The sequence below is a fragment of the Myotis nattereri genome (assembly GCF_964212035.1).
Source record: "Myotis nattereri genome assembly, chromosome: 11".
In the NCBI taxonomy this organism is placed as follows: Eukaryota; Metazoa; Chordata; class Mammalia; order Chiroptera; family Vespertilionidae; genus Myotis; species Myotis nattereri.
The window spans coordinates 28,385,918-28,409,275 of NC_138086.1; the positions used below are offsets into that span (position 1 = coordinate 28,385,918).

Genomic DNA, 23,358 nt, shown 5'->3' on the forward strand with positions numbered 1-23,358 from the left:
GGACCTTCCAGCTGTGCTGAAATACCTTGAGAGCCAGCCGCGGTTATGGAGCCAAGGGACGCACTTTGGTCACCTCACACCCCTCCTGGGGCCACCACAGTCCCTAGCACAGGGGCTCTGAACCCCGCACGGTGCCTCACACACACTGAGGCTGGCTTGGCCAGAGGACTGCCAGGGGTTGTAAACAACAAGGGGACGTGCAATAAACCTGGCAGCTCGGGGACCACATGGCAGGCCTGCCCAGCCCAGTGGCCAAAAGTAACCGCACAGGATGGTCTGATGGTAAATTCCTGCCTGGGCGGGCCTGGTACGTCTTCACCTCCCAGGCCTCCAGCTTCCTTAGCAAAGGTCAATCTTTATCTTAAGGGAGCTCTGCGGACTGTTCTTATGCAGCTTGGATAACATATCTTTGAAATGTCAGCGTAATCTCCTTTGCTTACGCCTTGAGGCACAACCCACCACACCGGAGCCAAGACCACAGAACCCTCAGGGCTATCCTGTTCCCCACATACGTTAATTATTAACCATCCTGTACCCACCAATGTGAGTTCCTCCGCTTTGCCTTTGATCAAATCCCAGCGATTCCCCCACTTTGCTTTTTCCCACTGCCTTATTCTACCAGCAGTGGATTTCATGTAACCCTCCTTCCGTCTCCTCCTTTGATTCTAATGTATAAAATAAGGTGCAGTTCTCTGGAGCATTTTCTCAATCTGTTGAGATTTCCTTCCTGGCAATTGTTGTCAATTTGGCTCAAAAAAAAAAAACTTACAAAAATTCTTTACAGTTTGGACGTTTCTTACATCAACAGGGCCACAGGAAGGCCTGAGCCTTCTCCTCTTCAGACAGAGAAGGCCTGATGCGATGGAAAGGGCCTAAGAAAACGGCCCCAGCCTTTGGGGTGGCAAGCAGCAGCCAGGCGGCTCACTCTCCCACTGAAATGCCTGAATGTCTGAGGGAGAGGCGATAAGCCAGGGCCCACTCAGCCACCCCTTTTGGCCATGGGGTCCCATCTCCATTCACAGCCCACATTTTTTTCTCTCTCATTCTCTCATTCTAACCCTTCTTTTCTCTTTTTCTAACACGCTACTTTTTGCTAGATGCTTCCCCTTTTCTCTGCCAAAGAGCTCCCTGGGCTTTTTAGTGTCTATAGGCTTAGAGCTAAAGAATATTCTAGAACAGTGATGGCGAACCTATGACACGTATGTCAGAGTTGACACGCGAACTCATTTTTTTGGTTGATTTTTCTTTGTTAAATGGCATTTAAATATATAAAATAAATATCAAAAATATAAGTCTTTGTTTTACTATGGTTGCAAATATCAAAAAATTTCTATATGTGACACGGCACCAGAATTAAGTTAGGGTTTTTCAAAATGCTGACACGCCGAGCTCAAAAGGTTCGCCATCACTGTTCTAGAACAAGCCTATATACCTCTGTTGCCAACTCCCCTGCCAACAGTTCCAGGCAGCTAAGGAGGGTAGATATGCACCTTAACTATGGGCTCACCTAGGAACGAGTCCTGAGTTGAGTTGCCAGGGTTTCCCCAACGCCTTGAATACCTATGGCACTCGATGGTGTTAAATGAACTCAACAAGGAGGCCATTATTCCGAGGGGCCTCCAGTGCTGTGGTGGCCTACGGCCTGGCCTACGTAAGCAACCCAGAGCCAAGCCTTCAAATGCTTCAAGGTTACCAAACTGAAGCCTAAGGACACCCACCACAAACAGCCAACGAGGCTTTGCGCTCCAGCCAGCAGGAACTTGCTCCCTTCGCTCTGCCCCTTCCTTGTGCGTCTCTCCCCACCTCATTGGTGGAGCACTTCTAACCGCTTCCAGGTTGGTGCTGCCGGTTCTGATCAACTTTACTCAAAATAAACTCAAAATGTATAATATCCCTCAGTTTACTTTTCAATAATGCTTCTAAAAAAGCACTGTAAAGTGCTTGTAAACAAACAAACAACAACAAAAACCAGAGCAGACTTGGGGCTGTGTATGACATTCTGGGGGACTAGCCAGGAGTTCCTAGTGCTAACTGTCCCTGTTACTTGGCACAGCCCAAATTATTCTAATACTTTTCTCCTTTCTAAACAGAGAGTGCCCCACAAACAAAACAAGACAGGAAAAGTGAAGCAAATTTGAATTCCCTCTTTCCTACCCATGCAGAGTTACTCGTAGACTTGGCCACAGGTGCCTTAGTATCCGATTTCTAGATACCATTTGAAATGCAGCTCCTAGGTTATAAAGGGGCTGGGCATCAGCGGCTCTGCCTAGAAGCTCAGAGGCCTTCAAGGATATTGGATTTCCTGATCTGTTTGTCAGGCTAGCGAGGAAGGGCTGCTATTTACTCTCAAGACACCTCTCCTCTGGTGACCCGGATTCCGAGGCCACCCTGGGACGCGCTAGTAGTTACCACACTTTCTGAAGCAAACTGCAACAGAAATGAAAACAGCAACATGTATCTGATAATAACAGCCGGAATCATAAAAATGAAGAAAACTACAGCCGTATCTAAAGCTGAAAGGCACAAATGTATATCACCCGGTGCGAAGAAATACTGTCTCAATATGGACGCTAGTCAACATCATTAGGCTTTAAAATCTAATCTTTTTTTAAATGGATAATAAAGGCAAACACATTATTACCCTGATTAAATGGTCGCAATCAAATCCTAACTGACTTTCTAGTGGCATGAGGGAGGACTGTGTGTCCATGAGAACTGCTCTGCTTCTTGGTCTCAGGGTCACCACTCCCCACGGGAGCAGGCTGTGTGCACAGGGTCCCACCGGGACGACAGGAGGGCCCCGTGCTCTTGTTCCTCTCCATCTGAGTCACGGCAGGCTAGAGAGGTTTTGAAAAGTCACCCTGGCTAGGAGTCCAAGTACCGTAAAAGATTTTGGGGGAAATGAAGCCTGTACATACATGAAAAAATAAAATGCCGCTTTCAAAATGTGTATTTAGAATCAAGGTTTTTAAGAACAGAGCTAGTTCATGAAGCAAGCTATGGCTTTGGGACCGACTGACCCCAGCACTTCCCCCACATTGCCTTTCTCTTCCGACCTGCACCAAACAGAAGGGGCCCGGGAGAGGAGACAGACCTTCTTTGGGAGAGAAGTTTAGGAACTGATCCACTTCGTGAGGCTCCAGCTTAATCTTAGGGATGACTGTCTGGCACGAGGAATCAACCTAAAGGAAGAATTTCAAACACAGTTTTTAAAAACCAGTAGCAACCTCGACAAAACACCCAAGGGAGCTATTTGTCATCTGCGTCTTTCTCTGAGGGGCAGCCCCGCATCGCCGGAGCCGGCTGAGGCCTGGCTGAACACAGGCGACTTTGCCAGGGAGCTGGGTTAGCCTTAACCCCCCTCTCACTGCCAAACCTGGCATTCCAGCAGATGGAACCCGCAGAATCTTCAAATTAAAAGCCCAGGGCTCACTTACTAGTCCTTTTTCTACTGTTTTTATGGGAATAGAAATGCATCTTATCACAAAATAGTCAGAAATTTTTAATGAGCCACAGGCCTGCACCAGTTCGTGCAGAGTAAGCACTGGTGAACCACCCTCATTCATCCTCTCCAGGCTGCCTGATGACTGGCGATATCTACCCATGAACTATTCGGTAGGAAAAAGAGAAAAGGTATCTGGTTCATGCACAGGCCATGACCCTGACCTTTCTAGCTACTTAAAACCAACTGAACCGAAGTCTATAGCCAGGGGCCCCATCCAGTGAAGAGACTCAGGTAGCTACTGAGCAAGTTATGATTCTGGTCTATTGGCAGACACTGGAAATACCCAGAGAGAAGGTGAAATTCTACCTGCTGCCGGCATGGAATTGAGCAAGGAAGAAATTCCCAATTTCTTACGTTTTCCATGGGCAACACAATAAGAATTGGTAGGTGTGTGATCCAAGAATTGAGCCATTACAACTCAGCATTGCAGTAGGAAAGTAAAATACAGCACAGGCACTAGCGTTCCTGATTGCCGTGGCTCTGAATGCCATGACTCGCCCCATCATCTTAACCAGGACCTTTCCACTACCTTAAAAATCAATACATGGAGGATTTCCTTTATTTACCATGGATATCCAGTTGTTGGTTTATTTTGTAATAGCAATCACAGAAAAAATAAATCATACTTGCTACCAATTTTTCTGGAGAATGCCTTTAAAGGAAATTATATAATCAATGCTGACACCAAATCAACATATCCTTGATGCATGCATACATACATACATACATACACACATAGTTAGCCATCCTTAGGCATATACAGCCACTAGCTCCAAACAGATGAAATGCCTTATTAAGAGAATGAGAAGCTAGGTCTTTTGATCTCATTTGTTTATATGGAAGACAATTGAGTGTACCCCAGTATTCATTTCCAGAGGAGGTTCCTCCTTTTCAAACGGGGTGGAGATGGCTGTGATGGTCAGAGTGACAGAGGGAACAAGTCCTGGGGGTGACTCCTCCGTAATCGGCTCGGTCTTGATGGTGGTTGAAGGAAATTCGGTAGACAGGTACCATTTCTCATTCTCCACTTCATCTGTGGGAAAAGACAAGCACACCTGTGAACTGGCTCCGGGCATCAGGCATAAGTAAAACAAAGGACCACTCATCTTTCTCCTCAAAAAAAAGGCTCCAACAAAGAATGATTGAGAGTAGAATAAAAGGAAACACAATGAGGGTGTGAGACATGGATAGAAGAACCAATGGCAAAGTAAGAAACCATATTTGCATTCATGTGAGCGTCATTCGCTAAGGAAACTCTGGGAGGGCCGATGAAAAGGAAAGAACCTTGGCTTCCTGTATAGGCAGGAAGGAAGCTGGGAGGGTGGGAAAGAGAATAGGAGGGAGAATTGCAATGCGCCATGTTTTATACTTTTTGGTTTTCAAACCAAGTTAATGTGTTATCTATTTAAAAATAAATAAATAAATAAGCACATTTCAAAATAATAATAAAAAGAGACAAGTGGTTGGCCACCAGGGTCTCAGGAGAGCGGACTGCAGACAATGGTTCGGAGGTGTCTCCAGCCTTCTCCCAGTGGACAGTTACTTGTTTTCTTCTTTTTTCTTTTTTCTTCTTCTCACTCTCAGTCTTATGTTTTCCCACAACCCCACTTACGCTTTAAACCAGACTTAGACGTCCAGAACTTTACTAGCCCTCTGGGAAACCAGAGTTAGTCACCACTGCCTAGCCCTTGCCGGAACGGATTACATACGCATCCAGACAAAAGGGTTGGGTCTTGGCGCGTCTTGAGTCTTGGTTGGCTACTGGCTTTCATAATCATGACAAGGCCTGGAGGTAGCAACAAAGCAACACAACAGAGCAGACAGAAGCTCCTCTACCACTTAACCCACACTTTCCAGGGACCCCACACAGCACCGTGTTTCAGACATACCGCCTCAGCACAGCCCTGGAAGAGAAGGAAGGAGCGCAGGAAGGGAAAGACGAAGAGATTGCAAACAGGCGCAGAACAAGAAAAAACAAGTGAGGGATTCTCCAGAATCAGCATTCCTTACCTAATCCCAGTTTTACTAAAATGAGGAGAAAATAAACAGAGATATGCTCCCAGGCTTCATGAAGATATTTAAACACTCACACAACATGCTTGGTGAGTCACGACTGTTCAGGGAAGCAGTTATTCGCATTATGAAATGATTTTACACTCAAGAACTGGACTTAAGTGTTCTCATGAAAAAGCACAAGGAAATCACCCACTACTGCCAGGGGTGGGAAGCGCGGGCACCGAAGCTAAAAACTAAGGTTTACAAATAATAAATGGTATTTCATAAGCAACTTCCTTCCAACACAGGAAAGAGTGAGAGTCCCATTCACAAAGGAAAATGATCTGCCCCCTAAAGCCAAATTATAATTGACTTAATTATCCCAGCCCCAGTTTGGTTCCTGAAGTAAAATGAAGACGGGCAAGAAGATGTTTTGCTTTCAGGGCTAGTTCTAGAATGCTGCTGAGTGTGGTGGAGTGATGGAGAGTTTCCATCTTTCTGGGGTGAGCGCCACATCCTGGCAGAGGGGGAGAGGAGGGGAGGGGAGGGAACAAAGGGCCTTTGATGGCAGCCTGAGGAGGGAGACCACACTGTACTTGACACAGATTTCTGCTGGCCAGATGGGCGCCCAGCTCAGCTCAGAGAAGCAGCTGCACGAGGAGCCAAGAGAAGACTCCAATGCCTCCCCCAAAAGGAGCTTAGGAAGGAGAAGACTGTCCCCTGCAAGAAAGAGACAGTGAAGACAGATGTGGGGGCGGGTGGGAGAGGCGGAGAGAGAGCAGAGAGCACACTTTCTCCATTCAGCAACGGCATGTGGATGTCTCCTCTGCCCACACTGAGCAATATTTAGCTGAAAGAGACAGGATGATGAAATATGTAGCCTCAGTGTTTATTAAAATTAACGGTCAGGTGACATCCCTGAGAAAAAGGCCTCATGCCATTACCAGGAAATTGTATGGCAAGGCCAGATCCCCTGGCCATGAAGTTATGATGACGGTGATAAAACTTAAGTCACAAGTCAAACAAAAGAAAAGGCAAAAAATAAACACAAAAAGCAAATACAAGGTTATGACAAAAGGAAGACAGGTAAGGAAATTGGTTCCTCCAATCTCACGAAGCCATTCTCAAAGGGCACACATTTATAAAATAGGTCAAGATAGTTTACATTCTCAATGTGCAGTGTCCTGTTCCCCTGTTTTAAAAGAAATGTATCCACATAAAGTCATTGCTCTATCAGAGACGGGACTGAAGGACAAATCATGATACTTGAATTATAAAACAAAACTTCCTCAAACACAACTGAACGCTCTCTCCAGGGAGAAGCCAGGGAAGCTGCCTCTCCTCCCCTGAGCTTTTTAGAGGACTAACAGCTGGCATTGCCTTCATGCCTCCACTCCGATAGAGTAATTTAGGCCTCTACTTGAACGATACTTTTCGAGGTAGAAGTTTATGACCATCAAGTGCAAATATATCATTTTCCAGGTGAGGAAACTGCCATGCAAGCACAGTGCAAATTATGCGGGACCCAGATCTCTGCACACCCAACCAATATTCTTGCCATTAAGGAAACAGCTAAACATGCAGACAAATATCTGTGCACAAACTGGCTCATGACAGCATTATTTTTAATCACAAATCACTGAAAATAACCAAAACATTGAAGAGCAAGGGCAAGGTTAACATATTATGGCGTACCCATACCATAGAATATTTATATATCCAATAACATTACATATATCAAACCTTTTTAATAACATGGCAAAGATTTATGATAAAATATTAAGAAACAAACCTGGATATTAATTTGTATACTATTAATGAAGAAAGTAATAGAAAAAAAAAGACTAAAGGAAATATGCCGAAAGCATATCTCTGGAGAATAATTCAGAACACATGTGACATTTTTGTCTTTAAATTTTATGCTATTTCTAAATTGCCTGTACTGAGTATACATTGTATGTGGATGCTCACACATGGGGATGGCCTGCTTCTTCCTGTACTACTTTATGCCTTAGGATGGTAATTATTAGATAGAGGCTCCAGTGGCTCAAGGTCCATTCAGCATCCTTTGAATTAACAAGAGTCAATGAGTACCTTAATATATATGGAATAAATTGCAATACTGGCTCCAGTTCTTCAATCCTCCAGCTATTCGTGTCCTTTGTCATGTATTTTGTAGTACCCTCCTACTGTGGACTAGTACCCATCTTGGGACTGGCCATGCAATTTGATTTGGCCAATAGGATGTTAGCTTCCTAACACAAGTGGAGTCTTAAAATGCATTTACAACCCTCGCCAGTGTGTCTCAGTGGATAGAGTATCAGCCCACCCGCCAAAGGGTCATTCCTGGTCAACAGGCTATACCTGGGTTGCAAGTTTGATCCCCGGCCCCATTGGGGCATGTGCAGAAGACAACCAATTGATGTGTTTCTCTCACATTGATGGTTTCCCTCTCTCTCTCTGTCGCTCCCCTTCCCTCCCTTTCTCCCACGCTCTCCAAAAATCAATGGAAAAAATATCCTCAGATAAGGATTAACAACAACAACAAAATAACAACAAATGCATTTGCACAGCTGGAGTTACACACTTATACTTTTGTCATCATATGAGAAGGATGTGTCAGAACAATCTATTGATCCCAGGAGGATGACAGACACACAAAAGAGAGTTACCCCCAAATAAGCCTGGCTAAAATTAGCCAACTCTCAGCTGGCGTTAGACATGTGAGTGCATCCAGCAAAATCACTCAGCTGCCCCTCCCCTTTAGCCCCGACCAAATCAGCCAGCCTCCAGCCAAGGCTCAGACATGTGAGCTGTAATAATAAATGATTGCCGTTAAAGCTAATAAGTTTTGCATATTTTATTATGAAGTAACATAGCTGGCTGATAGAATATAATTGAATATATATTCAAGAAATTAAATCATTTCATCTGAACCTATTGCAACCAAATAACTATACCTCATTTCCATAATCATTCCTCTAAACCATCAATTGTGAACCATATCAACTCATATTTTTCGACGGACTCATTAGGCCTACCAGTTATGTCACAGAATAAATGAGAAGAAAATCAGCCAGTAAAAAACCTGGTGAAAACAAACTTATTGTAAATTAAATAAGTATGCCTCATCTAAATCCCTCAGCATTCCAGTGGCAGTTGGAATTGGAGAAAAGGGCTTTCATTCTGAACTACTGGGTGTTGGCTTGTACTCTGTCCCTCAGTGGAAATAAATATCAAATCATAGAAAACAACATGACAAATGTAACCCATGAGGTATGAGGTTAACAAAGGATAGAGTAAAAGGGAATGAGTAGAACATGTATTATAATTTTCCACCCGCCCTTATTTTCGTATTTTTATTTTATTGGCAAAAAAGATCGGCAAGACCACCATGGCTTAGAACTGAAATTATCCTTAGACGTTTGGGTGATTGGCTAAACTACAAAAGCAAGTGTCAACACATATGCTACACCCTCTAATTTCTAAAGCTTGAAGCTCAGATATTGAGTTAAAAATGTTTCCTCTAAACTGTGTTTACACGCCTTTTAAGTTTCATTGCAGAAGGAGAATATCACCCAATAAGGTCAGTAGTGCACACAGTGGGGAGTAAGAAGAACCCCTGCCTATCCTCTGATTTCATTTAAACAGCTTCCTGTCAGAGGTCGGACTCACTGGCACATTTCCTCAGTATCACCACTCAGCTATCAGCAAGAGAATAAAAACAAGCCACTGTCACATGATGATGAGCAAGTCCTCCACAACCAAGGACAAAATGGAGCAGCGTGAGCCATGGGGGTGGACGCCAGGGGCATTCACACAGCAAGGTGAGTAAAGGAGCCGAAGAAGACGTGAAATCTAAGCCAATGTGGAGGCAACACCAAAATGCAGGTCCTCAATCATTTCCATGTGTTCTGCATAAATAATTGCATTGGATAGATACTGATTCCTGGGAAGAGGGAAAGAAAAGATGCAACTCTAAATTAGGAGCACATCGTATATGTATAAATGTTATACTATATATGTATGTTATTATGTGTATATACGTGTATATACATGTGCGTGCATATACATATGTGTATACGTACAGTGTGTGTGTGTGTGTGTGTGTGTGTGTTCTAAAAAAGAGAAATCACATGTGGCAAGTACCACTTATAAGATATATCCATTTGCTAATTACATAACATATCTAAAGTGAAAAGAAACTTTTTATAAATTAAACAAATAAGCCTCAGCATTTGATAACTGTTTGCTCTTTGAAATTTTTCAAAGGAGTTAGCAAATCTTGATCAGTTTTTGACGTAAAAATCTCTTCAAGGAAAAATGGTAAGGCTGGGTTCTAGAGGCTGGAACAGGGCAAGACTTCAGTGGGATATGTCGGAATCATACGAAACTACAGCCAACTACACGTTCAAATGGAAGTTAGAGGCCTGTCTGCCCGTAGCGCCCTCCCTGGGTGACTTAACACTGAAATAACCTTCAGCCATGAGTGGCAGGACAGGGTAAAAATAGTAAACACTTCACTGTGAGTATTGACTAGGTGCTAAATATTGTCCTAAGTGCTTTACATATTTTAATTCATTCGATCCTAAGAGTAGCGGTGTAAAGCAGGTGCTACTGCTACCCCCACTTTACAGACAACGAAGAGATTAAATAACTCACCCAAAGTTATGCAGCGGGTACATGGCAGACCTGGATTCACACTAAGGCAAACCACATGCACAGCCTGTGCTCTGGCCACTCTAGTATACTGCTTTTCAGGAAGATGTCAATGGTTAAATACAGCTGTAACCAAGAGTGATTATTCTTCCACTAATGTGATCTTGAGCCCATCATTAGCCATTACAAAAGGTGAAATATTGGTTCTTTTGATGCTGCTTACCTTAGTTTATGTAGATTTCTAATCTAATCTCCACAAGGTGAAAAACTCCAGGTTAAGATAACCCATTAATAGCTAAAACATTCTGAGTGCTCGCTATGCCCGGCCCCATTCTAAATGTTTCCATGTATTAGACCAACGATTGTCAACCTTTTCCCTCTCATGGCACACATAAACAAATTACTAAAATTCTGCAGCATAACAAAACATATTTTTTTGCTGATCTGACAAAAAATATAGGTATAATTTTTAGTTATTCACACCGGACAGCTATTGTGTTGGCTGCTGTCATTTTTGATTTGACAATCTAAGGGAAAAGAGGTCAGTGCCCCTGACTAAATAGTCGAGTACTGCATGTTTTAAAAAGTCTCGTGGCAGACCGGTTGGAAATCGCTATATTAGATAACTATCCAGTATACTAGTAATTTCTCTCAGATACCTCCCTCACTGTTCTTTCTTGCTTGGGTATACAGTGCCTCCTTGCCTTACTCCAGTCATTCATATCATGGCCAGTTGGTAAATTATGTTTTTAATTATGCAGCAATTTACATAAATAATAATAATGATATCTAACATTTATTTAATGCTTACTAATTGCCAGTCACTCTTCTAAATGCTTACTTAATACATGTTATTAACTATTAATTATTAATCTCTACAACAACAGTATGAGGTAAGTTATTATTCCCATTTTAAAGATTAGAAAAGCGAGGCACAAGAGTTAAGCAACTTGCCCAAGATCCCACCATTCGTAAGAGGCAGAGCCCAGATTCAAATCCAGGCAATTTAACTCTGGAGATGAACCGCTATATTCTGACAATGCTCTGCTTTTAGCACCTCAGGTCCTTCTGCAGGATACAGTGGTTAGAGTATGAATTAAATATCTGTGGGGCAGAGGATTGACTTCAAAGATTTATTTAGCAATAAACTTTTTTTTCTTTCTGAAGTTATGATTCTCACTCATAATTTTAATTGCTAGATAGATGAAAACATTGCTTTCTTATACTAGTCTAGCATTGCAATGACTAGGCAGACAAAGAAGTCATTTCGCTTTTTTTTGTTTTTAAAGGAAAAGCATTATTATCCTTTTACCTGTTGGAAAAAGGAAATAAAAGGCAATGCCAAATGGTGATGGATAACCAAAGAGCATATATCACAAGCCTGGGCTATTCAACCCAACAGGTTCTTTCTTCAGCCCATCCATGTCAGAGGACCCAGTACTCTCTAAGCAAAGGACCTGCACATCTCCCCCACCCACCCCCAACCCCCCGCGCGCGAATCTACCCCCTCTAATTAAGATGGCTCAGACTAATGCTCTTGTCAGTGGCCCAAACTAAACACGATGAAGACACAGCTCTTCATCACTCCTCTGTAACTGTCCCTCGGGTCCCACTTCCTTGGGACATTTCAACATCAAGCATCTCCAACGCTGCAGACTGGAAACCTACGTCATTATGACTCACCTCTACCCCGTCCTCAGCAGACTCTATCGTGTGCACATTCTGCCCTGGGTTTCATTTAAACATTTCAAAACCCACTGTTTTCTTTGTCACGCATACTATGCACCTTCCCATTTTCCCTGGCATTACTACAGCCATGTACGCTTCCCTTGCTCTGCCTTCACCAGCTAAGAGACATTCTTTTCTAGTCTCCCAAAACCTCCATCCCACTTTCCTAAGGCCTTGTTGCCCAACCAACACTGAGTCACCACTGCCTCCAGCAGGCGGTCCCGTTTCCCCCAGGCTACCTCATACCAGCAGCATTGCTCATCTGAAGCGCACAGTAGTCTGTTTGCATTCCCACATGTGAAAACAGCTCCATAAGTTTAGTTTATCTATACTACACCAGCCTACCCCACCACCCATAGCCCCTGCTAGAAACCTGACTAGCTCGATCAGAAGGAAGATGGTTATTATTTATGTCCCTGATCCCACCTCTCTAGACCTGAAATAGCCACAGTTACAGTCCCTTATCCCACCCCAAATAAAGTTACCTTGACGTGTGCATGGTACAGATACTGTACTGGACCACTTCTGTATTAGTATATGTTATGCTGAGTCTGTTGATTTTTCATATATTTTCTAACTTTGTTCTTGTATCATCTGGGAGGACAGGGACCATGTCTAGTTCTCTCCAAACAGCCTTAGTCCAGCACTACTAACTTTTCTCCTTAGAAAGAAGACTGCAATTAAGGAGCAAAGCAAATGAATACCTAGCCTCCCGATTTAATTACAACGAAACATGAGTAAGATAGAGTAACTCGTGGTGAGACGCAAGACTGGGTCATTCGAATATAAGCTTGTATTCCTCAAGCAAAGCATAGACATAGCCACAGACATTTTACATTGTACTTGGATGTTTCTGCTTATCTCTTTATAACTTCCTTTTTTACCCCCAAACAGAAAACCCTGCCTAGCATCTGGTTAACAGCCATAATCACAGGGAAAAAGGATTGGGCTGGATGTAGGGCGTCTTTCTGGTACTTTTGAAGGCCGAGCCGACATTCCTAGGACTGGCTCCTGTGGTTGCTGAACCACATGAAGTTCTTTAGCTCGAGTGTTTCAGAAAAGTCTACAAATTTAGCGCTGAAGACAGATGACTCCTATGTAATCTTAGACCAGTGTTACCCAGCTTTTTTTGTTTGTTTGTTCACAGACTTTTTTGAGATCTAAAAATAAAGTTATAATATGTTCTCAACAGAAAAACTGACACATGTTGATAGCCCAAAATTTTGTAGACTATTTTAGGGGTCTACAGTCCATCTGGTGTCCATGATGGGATAGTAGGGTATGAATATCTCATATACATAATGCCCTGTATAATTGGCTTGGGGTTCAAGGAGGGAGGGAGAGGAAGAAGGGAGAGTTAGCAGAGAAAGAACAATGAAGGAAGAAAGGAAAGAAAGAATGGCTAGAGTGGGAGAAAGACAGAGGGGAAAGAGGAAGAAGAAGGAGAAAAAGAAAGAGGAAAATTCTAATCAACTTGGAGTCTCTACTCAAACTTTATCTTATCACTTTGCTTCAGGTTTAGAAGCAATTATAAAAGAACTAGAGGCCCAGTGCATGAAATTCATGCACGAGTAGGGTCCCTGGCTGCTGCTGGCTGTTGTGCCCAGATTTCATGATTCCCAAGAACCCACAGGGAGCCAGCGAGTCCGATGCAAAAGCAAAGAGTCATTCATTTCAAACCTAGGTTTGGCTCCCCTGCCACACTCACCGATGCAACGGTAAGCTCCAGTGGCCGAGAGAGAGAACTCTGTGCGGAGAGAGGTTTTATAGGGGGTTGGGGTAAGGGGAGGAGAAAGGACTGTGGGCCCTGCCGATTGGCCAGGCACTAGTCGGTGTCTCATTACACAGGATGTGGTCATAGTGATGGCGTGCACTTCCCTTGACTATCTTCCGGGAAGAAGCTTGCTGAGCACATGGCCAAGTTAAGATGAAGGGCATAGCCCTTACCCTGGGGCAAGGTGGAGGACGTAGCTCTTACCCTGGGGTAAGGTGGAGGGCGTAGCCCTTACCCTGGGGCAAGGTGGAGGGCGTAGTCCTCGCCCTTTCACTGGCCAGGGCCTTCATTTGTTCCACGCCACCCCCTGGTGGTCAGCGCACATCATAGCGAGCGCTCAAACTCCCGGTGGGTCGAACTGCTAAGGGGGCACTTTGCAAATTAGGCTTTTATATATATAGATTGCGTTTCATCTAAATAAAATTGGACAAGATGATCTGATTCACAGGCTTTCCCAGTTGTGATGAAATACATACTATCATCACTAAAAACAAGAACTTCTAGTTTTGCTTAAGCTGTTTTCCCAATGCAAGAGGTGAAGAATGTGAACTTTAGTGGGAACAGCAGTTTTTAAGTGTTGCCTAATGATCCATCCTCTTCCTCCAACAGGTAAGTGATCTGCCTGACAGAGCACTTGGATCAAGAGGGATCGTTGTGGACTGCTCCTCCCTTAAGGGGGATGTAGAATGGGTTCAAATGAATAAAATAATTCGGTTCCCAAAAATTTGGCCATCCACAAAACTCAGAAAAACAACTGAAGCTAAGACCTAGACAAAGCTGCCCTGAGCAAGTTCCCCATCCATTCACGCCCACTGCCTGACTCACACACCCAAATGGTTCCTTCCCATGGTCATTATCCCCTACTAATAAAAGTGCTTTTGCTGGCATAGGAAGGTAGGTTTTACTCAGAGGGAAAGTGGCAAATAATGAAGATGAACTGGGGGGTCAGAAACTGTACAAAATATATCTGACATGCTGTACCGGTTCTCAGCAAAGTACTAGCACAACCTATTGCAACACTGGATCTATAAATAGAACAAGGGGCCAATTGGTGGAACTGCAGGATGTGTGCTTTGGCCTAATGATTAGATAGGCTTCCTGGAAAAGATGGACTGATTATTTCTCCTCCCACTGAGCTGTTCGCATAGGTGGCACCCATGAGTCCCATTACCTTGCATTGATATTGATTAGAATTTAAAAACAAAGAGATAGGCCACCTGAAACTCATATAGTATTGTATATCAACTGTAACTGAAAAATAAAAAAAAAATATTTAAATTATATTCTCCAAACCCTTCACTGCATTAAAGCTTGTGATACAGCCACAGAATAATAATAACAACAGTGTTATCACGGAAAAGAAAGGGACCCTGAACTTTTGGAAATCTGCTTATTTTCATTCATTTCACCAGGAATCTTTTACCATCGCCAGGGTTTTAATTCTACTTAACACTTCAAGGCCCAAATAAATTCTGCCTCATTTAGGCAATTTTTCCTGTGACCTTCAATGTGCTCTCTCCTCTCAATTTTCACAGCTTCATTTCCTCCTGGGACATTATTCACAACTGTCGGATCAAGTATGTGGGTGCCTGGCATCTCCGTGAGGCTCTGAGATACACAGAGGGAAGATCTAAATGTTACTATTGCATCCCATAAGAGTCTAGGTTGGTACCTGACACACAGTGGATGTTCAACCAGCATGTAGACTTGAAGGGAACAGTTAGTTCGCTAGATCGTTCAGTGGTTCTCAACCTTCCTAATGCCGTGACCCTTTAATACAGTTCCTCATGTTGCGGTGACCCCCAATTTCATTGTTAAAAATTGAACATAATTAAAGCATAGTGATTAATCAAAAAAACAATATGTAATTATATATGTGTTTTCCGATGGTCTTAGGCGACCCCTGTGAAAGGGTTGTTCGACCCCTAAAGGGCTCGCGACCCACAGGTTGAGAACGGCTGGTTTAGGTCATCTCTAATCTGCATATTCCAGAATGGCAAGGGCTGCAGAATGGCTAATTACACAGATGTTAATTATATGAATACAATATACAGTAAGTATTGTACTTGCTATTTCCTTTGCCTGGAGGCCTTTCCCTGAGCTATATATTTAGTTCTTTCCTGTATGTCCTGCTGATCTTTGCTCAAATGTTACCTTCAAAGAAAGACCTTCCCCAATTATCCTATTTAAAATTTCAACACACCCCTGCCATAATTTGAATGTTTGTATCCCTCAAAATTAATATATTGAAATCATAACCACCAAGGTGATGGTAGTAGGAAGTGGGGCCTTTGGGAGCTGCTTAGGTCGTGAGGGTCATAATGAGATTAGCGCCTTAAGAAAGAGGCCCACAGAGCTCTGTAGCTCCTTCTGCCGAGAGAGAATAGAATTTGAAGTCTGCAACCAGAAGAGGGCCCTCACCGACCCTCCGGAAACCCTGATCTCAGACCTCCAGCCTCCAGAACAGTGAGAAATAAATTTCTATTGTTTATAGGCACCCAGTCCGTGGTATTTTGTTACAGCAGCTTGAATGGACTAAGACATACACACCCCCAAATTATTTTTCTGTATATCACTGATCATCATCTAATAGACTGTATATTTTACTTTTAATTTTTCTTATTTTCTATTCCTCACCTCACATCATAGAATGTAAATTCTATGGAGCATAGATCTTTATATTAGTAAATTATATGTACTCCTTTACTCAGTAATGCTTAGAAAAATCCCTGGCAGGTTAAGCACAAGATAGATACTCAATAAATAACTTTGGAATGAAATTTAAAAATGAATCATAAAGCATTAATAAAACACTCCAGGGCTAGGTCAGAAAACGTATCTCAGTTCCAGCCTTGGTCTCTCGGATTCCTCACTCTTTGGAAAGTAGCTGTGCTCCCCACGATACTACCAGTGCATCCCTCATTCTTTGGGAAGCCAGCTGTCATGCTGTGATGACTCTCAAGGAGCCCAGGTAGAAGACCCAATTCACCAGCATCAAACTGCCAGCTACGTGAGTGAGCCTCCTTGGAAGTAGACCTTCTCAACCTGGAGAACTCTGTAGATGGCTGTAGCCTTGGCCAACATCTAGTTTCAAACTCATGGGTGATCCTGAATGAGAACCACCTAAGTGAGCCACTCCTGAATTCTAAAATCCACAGAAATCATGAGAGGTAATAAATGAAAATTATTGTTTCAGTCATTAATTTTGGGAGGTTTATTACACAGCAATAGATAACTAATACAAGAGGTCATGGAAATGACTTCCACAAAGGAAGTAGGGCTTGAAACAGAGGTAACAAAAAAAAATTGTAGAAATAACAGGCAAAGCAGAAAAGCAAGTATGGGGAGAAACCACGAGCAGCGGCGGGCACGAATGTTACACAGAAGCCACACCCACACAGAACCTCAGGATGGGAACAAATCTAAAGGACATTCGTACCTTTCATCTAATGCTAAAGTTCATTCTTAAAACATTAAAATGAAGGCAAGCATTGCATGAATTTATATAAGCTGAAACCCAGGAGAAGGTTGACTCCCTATAATTCTCCTCCATGTAGTGATACAAATGAGGAGTATTCAGTCACAACAGAGACCACATTCCGGAGTCTGAATTCAGGTCACTCCTGAAAGTGATTTAGTAAGAACTGAGGGAGGAGAAAGAGAGAGAGCAGGAGAAAGGGAGGAAAAAGAGGAGAAGAAAAAGAAGCAGAAGCAGGAGGGAAAGAAGAAAAAAGAAGAAAGAACAACAATTACAGCAACTCTACAACAGAAGAAGAAAGAGGAGAGAAAGGAAGGAAAATATTGATTAATTGAAATGCTATGTGGTGGGCATTGTCCTAAGTTCTTTAAATACATCAGCTCATTTTACCCTCACCACAACTCCACATCCTCAAATTATTTTAGTTCTATTTCTTCCTCCCCCTCTTCGCAAGAGACTTCCCCTCACCCCATTCTCCTGAAAGTAGACAACTACAGAGAAGGGTTAAGTCATCATGCACCTAACCTCTTTTCAGGAAAAATCTGAGCACATAGTCAAGGTTCCAGCAGGGTCCAGCCAAGAAAGAATCTACTCACAGATTTGGGGCATTCCCTTCCCTGAGGATATAAAGTCAAATTTCCTAGACTGCTGATCAGTACGCCTCTAGTCAAAGGAAGAACGTATCTGAGATGAATAAGAAAAAACCTACAGCATTCTCTATCCCAAGAAATCATGTTCTACTGCCCCAAAGTCAGTTCTTGTAGAGGCCAGTGGTGGATCTCGGAATCCCTGCTGGAGGAAGGATTTCGCCACAAAGGTAACCCCCTATTTGAAGAAGCAGATACAGGTATTTGCCTTTAACCAAAGGGAAGCATGGGGGAACTTGTTCTGTAGGGAGTCACTTTCCAAAGATTCTGCCATATGTTCAGTGGTATAAGGAGGGGAGGAACCCCAGGTCAAGGTCAAGCCAGAGGAGGTGGCATTAGTAAGCATTCCCCTCCACACCATCCTCCCGTGAAAAGAGGGTATATGCTGAAGTAGGATTAGAGAATACAATTTTTAAAACTTACTCAAGGTACTGAAATAGCTGGCTATATTTCTGAGAAAACAAAACATAGAAAATTAATTATAAAAGGTATATAGATATACCTTAGAACAGCGGTTCTCAACCTGTGGGTCGCGACCCCTTTGGGGGTCGAACGACCCTTTCACAGGGGCCGCTGAAGACCATCGGAAAACACATATATAATTACATATTGTTTTGTGATTAATCACTATGCTTTAATTATGTTCAATTTGTAACAATGAAAATACATCCTGCATATCAGATATTTACATTACGATTCCTAACAGTAGCAAAATTACAGTTATGAAGTAGCAACGAAAATAATTTTATGGTTGGGGGTCACCACAACATGAGGAACTGTATTAAAGGGTCGCAGCATTAGGAAGGTTGAGAACCACTGCCTTAAAGAGTCTGGAAGATAAGGCATGTACTAATTAAAGGCCTATAGAGTAATGGTCTTCTTATTATCTATGAGACCAGAAAAATTAGACCTTCAACAAATACCATCCCAATGGCATTGATGATGGACATGAAAGGGTCACCATCAAGAAAGTCTAGGAATGATCTCCAAGATCTCATATACATGAGGCTCAACAGAACATGCTGGAAGTGGACAAACAGTTTGCCCAAGAAGCTCCTATGAAGAAGAGTACTCATAAAAACTTTTTATTATAAAAAAAAATGACATAGAGCATTATGCTGAGTGAAATAAGCCAGTCGGAAAAAGATATCACATGATCTCACTCATATGTGGGACATAATGATCAACATAATTTGATGAACAAGAATAGATCCAGAGACAATGGCAAGGGAAGGGGGAGAGGGGGCGGGTTAGAGAACAACCAAAGGACTTGTATGCATGCATATTAGCAAAACTAATGCACACAGACACTGGGGTGGTGGGGGCTTGCCTGGGGTGGGAATGGCTTGGGGGGAGGAGCGGGGAGTCAAGTGTGGGGAAAATGAGACATATGTAAAACTTTAGACAATAAGAAAAAAAAAGAACTTGGACTCTTGAAACAATGGAATTATCAACCAGATGGGCCATCCTGGTTTGTAAAAGGATGCTTTGCTGCCCAATCCACAGGATCACAGAAAGCAATTACTATCATCCAGTTTGAGCACGTTCCCAGAGTACACAGGCTGGGGTACAGAAATGTGCCCTGTGTCTCTCTGCATTTCCCCACAACCCAAGCACAAAGCTGCACACAGAGTAAGACGTGGCTACCGTGGGTGCTGACAGTATTATAGCCCACACTCCACACCCTCAAGTTGCTCCGAGTCAAAGGTGCCAAGGTCCCTGCCCTGAGTTTACCATCATTGAAGCTGTCACTGTTGGTAACGTGGGTGAACGGTGACTGGGCCCGCGGCTCCTCACTCAGAGAATAGCTGTGCTCGGCCTGGATGAGAGGGGCTGGGGAGGTTGGGGATGGCTCCACCTCCATCGACACACTCTTCTCTGACAGGAAAGGGTCATTCAGCAGCTGACCCAAGACGTTCTGGGAAAACTCATCCAGGAGTTCTGAGAAGTGCTGTAAGAAACAAAGCAGGAAGAACTCAGTTTCTTGGTACCATGATCTGATATTTACACACGAATTTGAAAGCAAATATATCATCCAGAGCTTTAAATGAAATCACTGAGATACAATGTCCAGTTATCAATGGCTGCACAGCATACTACCCCAAAGTTCAGGGGCTTAAAATACCAGAGTTTATTATTTCTCACCACTTGGTGAGTCGACTGGGTGGGTGAGCTGATTTCTTCTGGTTCTGCGATAGAACCACAGTGAGCTAGAAGGTTGGCTGGCGCTGAGCTGGACCAGGACAGTGGACGCCTGGGCCTTTTACTCAAAGAGGCCTCCTCAGGCTGAAATTGCTCACATGGTGGTAGAAATGTTCCAAGAGGGAGCAAAACGAAGCTGAATGACCTCAGAAGTCACAGATCATCCCTCCCTCCACATTCTTTTGGTCAAGGCAAGTGACACGGCCAGCCCAGATTCAGGGGGTAGGAAAATAGATTCCACCGCTCAATGAAGGAATGGCAAAGTCACACTGCAAGAGAGTGTCAGCATGACTCACAGGGGCCATCACTGTAACTCCCTACCACCATCTGCATTGGGAAAATTTTAAAATAGCTATCTTGTCATTTATAGCAAAGTGCCAAGTTCAAAGGCATCAAAGGCAGCTCCCCTCCCTTCTCCCCACCACCTGGGCTTTGTTCCTCTCTAGTTTTTCCTTAATCTCTTTTTATCCCCCATTTCCAACACCACCAACTCCCTAGCCCCCACCCTATCATGAAGATGACAGAGGAATAATCCATACGTATATTCACAGGGATCTACATCCCTTGTTCCACTGTCTCACCGGGAAGAAGCTGCAGCCCCATCCACTCTCCCTCACTGACAGGGGATGCTCGTGGCAGGAGGATTTGTAGAGCAGGATCCTACAACCTTGGCGCCATTGGCATTTTGGACTGGATAATTCTTTATTAAGGGAGTGGGGTTGTGCTGTGCATTATAGGAGGTTTAGCAGCCTCCCTGGCCTCTAGCCACTTGATGCGAATAGCACCCCCTAGTCTTGAAATGAAAAATGTCTCCAGACACTGCCAAATGTCCCGGAGCCAGGAGGGGTGTCATTCTTGGTTTAGAACCACTGCTACAGAGTATATTAAAAATAATGATGAGTTAATTCAATTTAAAAGTCCATTCTGACAATAGCTGTTGGAGCCATTTCTTCCTTCTTAACTTATCCAGAGGACAGACTAACATGTCATCCTTATTGATTAAACGTTAGGGACGTTTCTGGTATAGAAAAGAAGTTACCAAAGCAGAAACAGCAATAAGAGAACTGATTGCAAATGGTGATATTTGGGTGGGCAATGAAATCTCTTAGGATTGACATGGATAAGTCCTACCACTGAACTGGAGTGTCAGTGAAGGTGTTCTGAAAAGGAATATAACTTGGGGAACGGATGCAGGAGGTGGCTCTAAGGTGAGAGCTCTAAGATTAGGGCAGAACTTCTCTTGTAATAAAGGAGAAAAGACGACCACACAGAGGAGGCCCTTGTAGGCTGGATCCCTAAAGCAGAGGTAGATCGGTGGCTTTCACCAACACCACAGACATGAGAAATGGCTGCATCCCATCAGGACAGAATGCAAGACCGGCGCGTCCTAATCAGCATCAGTCACCTATGAGAACAAGACAGCATGGTTGGGAGAGAGTTCTCTGCGTACAAACACATTTAAAACTGAAAGGTCCTGCTCTGGCTGGTGTGGCTCAGTTGGTTGAGCATTGTCCCATGCACCAAAAGGTCACTGGTTCAGTTCCCCATCAGGGAACATACCTAGGTTGTGGGTTCGATCCCTGGTCGGGTTTGTACGGGAGGCAACCGATCAATGTGTCTCTCTTGATGTTTCTCTCTCATATCAATATTTCTCTCTCTCTTTCCCTCTCCCTTCTCTAATAAAAAAAACCTCAATAAAAATATTTTTAAAATTAAAACTGACGTCCTAAGGACCTTTCAGAATATCAAAGGGAAGAATTCCCAGATGCCAACTGTTTACATCACAATTACCAGAACAATTTTTAGTCATTTTATAATGAAATATGTTAAACATTGGAAGAATTATAGAGAATAGTGCCACAAATAATCAGTTATTCATTCCTTTGGGAAAAAAAAAATCTTATTTTTTTCATGTTTGCTGCTGCAACCTTTTTTCTTCACTCTTTTTTTAAAGAAATAAAATATGAAGGACTATAAAACTCCCACTCAATCGTCTTCTTCCCTCTCAAAGTTAACTACTACCCGAACCTTGGTGTTTATCATTCCCATCCACACTTTTACTGTGTGTATGTTTCCATTGTGCATATATGAACTTTTTAAACTTTAGGAAGTAGTACCGTACTTCACACATCTTTCTGCAACTTTATTTCTCCAAAAAGTTTTTTTTAGATTTATTCATGTTTATACATGTAGTTCTATTTCATTCATTTAAACCTCTGAATTATATTCCATTCTATCTACCCATTTCTTCTTGAGGAGTATGTAAAGATTTTATTATTCTATATGATACTAAATAAACATTCTTGAATACGAAGGGAAAATTTTTAAAAGTACCAATCCTGTGACCCACCTTCAGAGATTTTGACTTAGTTGGCCAAAGGCACCACCACCAGTGATTCTAATGCTCACTTCAGTTTCTGAACCACTGAAGGTCGGCCCCACCTCCACTCCCCACTCCCCTCCCCACCCCACTTTACAGTGAAGTCCCTAGAAGTTTACAAAGTCCCTAGAAGTTCAGATGTGCCCAAGTCAAAGGAAGAGTCATGTATTTAGCAGCTACACATGCTAGACTTTAAATAGACACTGGGGATACAAAACAACAAATAAGAAGATAGAAAAAGCCCATGCCTTCCCTGAGCCCACCAACGTTATGTGCTATGAATCGCCAGGGAGCTTAAGACATAGATGCAGACTCGCAAGTCTAGTGGGCCTGAGGGTCTGCATTTCTAAGAAGCCCCCGGGATGCTGCTAGGCTGTAGCGAGGAGCAGAACAGCTTCAGGCTCAGGTCAGAACCCAGGTTTCCTTGACTCCAGGATAACCTGTTCTGATTCCCTAAACAGCTCCCCAAAGACAAACTTACGGGTGGCCTGATGGTAAATACTCTGCAAATGCCTGATGGAGATCCTTCCAAGACCAAAGTAAAGGTAACGAAAGAGAAATAAATCGTAGGATGTAAAATGCAAAAGCAAGAGTGGGACTCGCAGTCCCGGCATTTCCAAACCACACAGTTCTGTCCCCTGAGTTGCAAGGTCGACTCTGGCCGGATGTGCTGGCCCTGCCGCACCTCTGGAATCCACTCTGTCCTGAGGCAAGGCTCCCTTTGGTGGCTGCGCTTTCCCATGGAAGTTGCCAGGTTGGGCTACTCTGCTGACACTATTTTCTTTCCCTGGCACAGCACTAATGAATGTTTCCATGAACATCCCTGGATAACCAATAATAAACCTTCCCAAACTGCCAACCATCCCTGAATCCCCTACTTTAGATTTTGTAGTAATTATCATCTTACCAAACAATTTAGCCCTAAATGATGATCAATCCTGAAGAACTCGGAGTTGTTATCAAATGCATTCTGATAAGCTCTCCTGTTAA

At 43.2% G+C, this 23,358-nt stretch overlaps 1 protein-coding gene across 1 annotated transcript in view; it reads right to left on the bottom strand.

The window, feature by feature from the left end:
* The window catches only part of CREB3L2 (cAMP responsive element binding protein 3 like 2), a gene marked incomplete at both ends in the record, with an annotated part of 108,230 nt that overhangs the window by 19,553 nt on the left and 65,319 nt on the right, over window positions 1–23,358 (bottom strand). Inside the window, 3 exons of the mRNA XM_081102301.1 lie at window positions 3,095–3,182; window positions 4,363–4,538; window positions 19,521–19,737. Coding sequence (XP_080958427.1) covers window positions 3,095–3,182; window positions 4,363–4,538; window positions 19,521–19,737 — 481 coding nt within the window. The remainder of the gene's footprint in view (window positions 1–3,094; window positions 3,183–4,362; window positions 4,539–19,520; window positions 19,738–23,358) is intronic.